Source organism: Chelon labrosus, assembly GCF_963514085.1.
Source record: "Chelon labrosus genome assembly, chromosome: 12".
NCBI classification, from domain to species: Eukaryota; Metazoa; Chordata; class Actinopteri; order Mugiliformes; family Mugilidae; genus Chelon; species Chelon labrosus.
The window spans coordinates 28,200,264-28,205,648 of NC_140345.1; the positions used below are offsets into that span (position 1 = coordinate 28,200,264).

The window sequence follows — 5,385 nt, forward strand, 5'->3', positions numbered from 1 at the left end:
TCATTGGAGCGGTTGTCAATGGCAACTGTCAATCGTCACGATGTCACCTCCGGTTTTTAATAGTGTCAAAAAACTAAAACAAAACGTGAACACTTGAACATACATAACATTAAGTACGAAAATGACAGAAACGATCTTTGAAGAAAAAAAAACAAAACGTGTATTTTAGTGTTTTAGTTTAGCCAGAGCCCGTCTACGGAGAGCCTTCCCACTCTCTATTAAGTCCCATTGTAACGAATTTGGGTTGCAGTTCCACCAGATTTCCACTGGGGGCGATCGCCATGAGTGCAACGTGAATGGGAGTCTATGGAGCTAAACGGCTAAATGTGTCTCTTTCACCCGATTGTCGGTGAGAAATCTCAGATTTGATTGTAGGTTTTGCAAGTTCAACATGGGTTATAGGTCAAAAGTTGAATGAACGAGAACTTATGTCCTTTCGTTTTCTTACAGGTTGAGTTGTTGTTGCCCATAACACGCTAGCATTGTGCTAATGAACGCTGATTGGTCAGTGAAGGACTGATTACGACCAGATCCCGCTTGACGGCATCGTGGCATCCGAAGCGGGACCAGAATGTTAAGGCGGACTTTTTCGCCCAAGTTTTTTTTTTTTCGGCCCGGTCTTTTAAAACAACAAAACAGAAACTCTTCTAGCACGATTATTTACCCGTGTCAGCTGTGTTGTCCATGCCTCGAGAGAAAAGAAAGTGCAGAGCGCGAAAGCACCAAAGCAGTGACTGAAGAATTGCCGTAAAGCAGTATCTGGTCGTACGATGTGTATGACGTCATTGACATTTTAAAATACTTTTTAAAGCAAAATAAGTGACTCTAAAAAATCTAACACCAAGCAATGTGTAATTTCTTTGCATCTCCTTTCAAATTCAATATTCAAATTACTGCACAAAAAAATTATATCCTGAGAAAAGTGGATTTTGAGGGGTACTGCTCCATAGACCGCCATTCATTCTGCACTCGTCCTGAGAGCGCCCTCATATGGAATCAGAGTGGAACTGCAACAGTTCAGAACCCGGAAGTTCAGTGAGAGTGGAACTTCTCCCCATATTAGACGTTCTCTGGTTTAGCCCAAGTCCCATCCACTAACGGAATAAATGAACTTTACTGCAACCTGCCACCAGGGGGCGCTCCATGTGTTTTTAGAGAAGCTGTCATGGCGTCCATTTCTTCCTACAGTTAATGATTTGATCTCTGCCAAGGAGCAGAATCAGGGCAACATGCTTTGTCAAATGTGTTTTTTATGAGATAAACTAAAAACAAAAATAGAACTCCGTACTCCAAAGCAGCAGTGGCGATAATGAAGCTTTACGTGGCTGTTGCTCGCATTGAAACGTAGAAGAAGAAGAAACCAGAGGAGGAGAAGGAGAAGAAGAAAAAGAAGAAGTTCAGTTAGCATCGTTAGCTCCCCCGCTAGCCTGTGTTGTTTTGGGGCTGTTTTAACTAGAGAACCAGCATTAAGACGGTGTCTTTGTGTCCACTCGTTTAACAATGAGCCACGACGGCCACAGGTCGTCTGGTTTACACCCGGGTCTCCACAACCAGGACGAGGCTGAGGCCGTAGAGAGCGTCATCAGGACGGCCGTGGACGCCGTGCTCAGCGTCATGTGCGGCGCCTACAACCGCAGGATGCTGGAGTACCAGAGGATGGTGGCGGACAGGGACAAGGAGATCTGGAGTCTCAAGTGCAAGTTGCAGAAAAGTGAGCTGGATGAGGAGACGATGCAGACGCCCGAGGATGAGCTCCCCTGCTCGGCCACTTGTTGCTCCAAAGCTTCCCTAAGCGATGAAGCAGTGAACCAGCTGAAAACTGAGCAGGAAGAGAAGTGTTGTGGTAAGAGAAGTCTGCCAATATTAAATCAGATCATCAAAGCCAGTACTTGCACCCACTCACTTCTCAACTCCTCTATCTGTTGTTATCAGATGTGGGCGCAGAGACACCCACACTAATTTCCCCCGACACTATGGAATCTTTTCCCCACCAACGCGCCCCGTCTGCTGCTGGGTCTCGGGAGAGTGACGGCGGAGCAGCTGGAGCTCAGTCTCCTGGATGGGCCACCTTTGCGGTTAAAGAGGAACCGTCCGACTTGGGGCCGGTCATCGAATGGGAAATGTGTGAGGAGAGCTGTGCGGACCAGCAGCAGAGTGGAGGTGGAGCCCACCACCAGAAACCTGCAAAGATAGGTAGGTTTTAATCTCCATGTGAGTTATGACGAATAGATTCATCTGTAAATTACGAGGAAAAGGCAGTTGCGGTAGAAAGTGCCACGAGGGGCAAATCTGAATAGATAAGTGACAATGTGAAATTAATAAGCAGTTGGCATAATTTAGCACGTACACAACTCCAGACTTTAGTCATATGTGGTTGGTAGGTGTTACCCCACTAGTTAACCCATGAATTACCTGTGGAAATGAAAGTTCAGATAAGCAAAGTCAGATCATGTGCACAGTACAGATGGAGGGCATGCACTCTCTCTCTCTCTCTCAAGCTTTCTTTTTACTTATCCTGCCAGAGTAAGATGCAAAGTACTGTGGCCCTGAAGGTCAAAACACACAACAACACTTCAGATTACAGAAAGGATAGGGACAACACTTCTTGTTTCTGATTGGACACGTCCCCTGCTAAAATATATTTGTTGTTTCGCTGCCAGTTCAGAAATGACACCCTGTAAAAGTGTAGACACTTTGAAAGCACACACTGTAGAAAGCTCCACATTGTAGAAAGAAGTATGAGTCGTTGCCAGATTTCTGCATGTCTTGCGTGTCTGGCCGAGGGGAAGCACGGTGAGGATGTCAACTTTGAGTAAAATGTCACGTTTGACTGAGGTTGACATGCTATGTATGTCTCGTGATTGATGTTTGGGCTCACTCGTGTAAAACGTGAATCACAAAAACACAACCCGGGGCCACATTCAGCTAGGTAGTCAAAACTAGTTTTTTGTCTTGTCTGTGTAGCTGCGCTGGATGCGTCCCCAAAAATTGCAACATTCCCCAAACACAGGAGGAAGAAGTTGGAGGAAAGGCTGAATTTTGCTTGTCAGAGGAGGAGTCTGAAGAAGAAACACCAGAAAAAAATACAGGTAACCTCAGGCAGTTTGGGGTGAAGGGGAGGTGCTGGAAATGATGGTTAACTGGACGATATAGATAATCAAATGATGATGAAAGAGACAAATTTGTGTCTGAAAATGAAATCATGTATGTGGTTCATGATAAGATAACTGTCAAAAAGATGTTTAGGGAATTATTGAATGCGGTCATGTCAGTTCATCTTGGTTATTTACATTTGTGGGAGGTCACCTGTGGTTGAGACTATGTCAGCTGTATGATGTGTCCTTGTGGGAGAAAAGAGAGTAGTGTGCCTGTTACTTATCAAGGGTTTTTGTTTAAGGCATAGAAAAGAAGCATTTGTTAGCCTAATCAAGTTAAGTTAAGTAAATTTGGACAGCTTTTTAGAAGTAGTTTGATGTAAATAATTTGTTAAACTACTTTCTGTAATAGAGTCTTGTACATTCTTACCTGTTGTGTGGTTTGATGCACCAGCTTGACTATACCTGATTTATTTTCTTTGTGCAGATAAATATTGGAATCATGTGTTTTCAACACGACACCATGAAACCCGTCAGAGGCAGAACTCTTCCACTGATCGTTGATCCAGACACCGATGCAGCCGGGCTACATCTGTTGGCAGTCAAGAAGATGACTGACTTCCATTCTGATTTGGACGAGGGTCCCTACGTCCTCATTTACCCAGACAGGACAGAAGTCAATACCATTCCTGGGACTTTAAAGCCATTCACTGTGAGAGAGTATAAAGCTGAAATAGGAAAACCATACAACCGGATTACTCTGTTTATATGTCGTAGGACAGATTATGACAGAAGTAAGCACTCAGGTGTCTCATGGAAAGCAGATTTGATTTGTTTGGTTTCAGGTTGGTTGCCCTTCACAGTGTCACTCACCAGCTGCTTTGTCATAGGTGAACTACAAGATACGTCGGACACAGATGAGGAAGACCATGTGACAGAGGTGGACCTTCCTACACACTGGTAGGTGTGTGTTTGTGTGTTCATGTTCATGCCAGTTGGCTCAAAGGGGGAACGGCATTGGCTTTCCTTAGAAAGGCACATAACTTCCAAATGGATTTACAGACTCCCACAAGATTTTGTAAAAATGTTGAGTATGTTGAGCCTAAGAACGACTAATCGACTTTACATGTCAGTTTCTTAAAAGCTTGTGTGGACGTGTGGGTGGTTTATAACCACAAGGCGTTTAATTGCTGTAAATAGATTCACATAACACGGAAAAACTTTGTAAACACACACACACACACACATAGGGAGACACATACGTACACTGGAAACAGTTAAAGCTTTTCCATCAACAAAGTGCATCCTATGCTCTCAAAATGCTGTGGGTAAATGTTTTGTTATCTGTCAACTTGTAAACTCATTCTACCTCAATATACTTTTGTTAAATACCAATAAAAATGAATCAGACCCTGTGTCAATACCTAAAGTAAATCACATACAACACCTACAGACCAATAATGGCGTCAATAAGCTCACTGTTACTGTTACCTTGGTTACTGTTGTTTTACTGTTTTGTTTTTGTTTTTGTTTTTCAGCCCTGGCAACCTGAGCACGAAAGTTCCCCAGAAAGCATTAGGGATGCATCACAGGCCTGAAGACACCACCCCCCACAGGAATGACTCCCCAGCCATGCATCACATTTTCACAGGGGTCTGCGTATCCCACAGCTAGCACATGTCCAAACACCATCAAACTTCCACTCTTGCAAACCTGTGGTGATTTCATAGCAAATAAAGCAGGTTTTTGGGATTCAGAACTCGCCAGGATTTGGACGTCTGTGGCTTTGTTTTGACTACCGGACTTTTCTCAGCCTTGGAGTAACTCTCAGTGAGTTGTGTGAGGAAAAGCTCTGTTTGGTCTTTTGATACAAGTTCATCAAGTATCAAGGAAACTTCACTTGGACCTCTTTTTATTATTTTTTTTATAAACACAACACTGTTTCAAAGTGTTTTCTCAAGATGTATTAACTCTGTCATAACAGTTATTTGTTAAAAATGTAAAATAAAAAAGTGTGTTACTGTTTTCCAATGCTCAAGGCTAAGTCTTTAATATTTCACAGTCCACAAGACCAAGTCCTGCCAACTCTGTGAGGGCTGACGGCTGCCTCACTATGAAGGTAGTGAGAGAATAGAATAGAATAGACAATGTCTTCATTGTCGTTGTACAGGTACAACAAAATTAAGGTGACCTGAGGTCCCTCATAGGTGCAGTAGAAGTATTGGAATAGAAATAAATAAAACATTAACAGCCCTATTCACACATAATAAGACGTCACTGTTATTGCACA

At 43.2% G+C, this 5,385-nt stretch overlaps 1 protein-coding gene across 2 annotated transcripts; it reads left to right on the forward strand.

The window, feature by feature from the left end:
• Positions 1-400: 400 nt before the first annotated feature.
• LOC311496746 (uncharacterized protein) lies at positions 401-5,120 on the forward strand. 2 transcript variants are annotated; one of them, XM_084556709.1, is made up of 6 exons: positions 401-1,843; positions 1,933-2,193; positions 2,965-3,089; positions 3,583-3,889; positions 3,986-4,055; positions 4,634-5,120. In XM_084556709.1, exons 1-6 carry the CDS (start codon positions 1,501-1,503, stop codon positions 4,767-4,769), a joined length of 1,242 nt encoding a protein of 413 aa, XP_084412835.1. In that variant the 5' UTR covers positions 401-1,500; the 3' UTR covers positions 4,770-5,120. The 2 variants fall into 2 exon arrangements, with proteins under 2 accessions (XP_084412835.1, XP_084412834.1); XM_084556708.1 differs by having other exon boundaries at positions 3,583-4,055.
• The last annotated feature ends 265 nt before the right edge of the window (positions 5,121-5,385 follow it).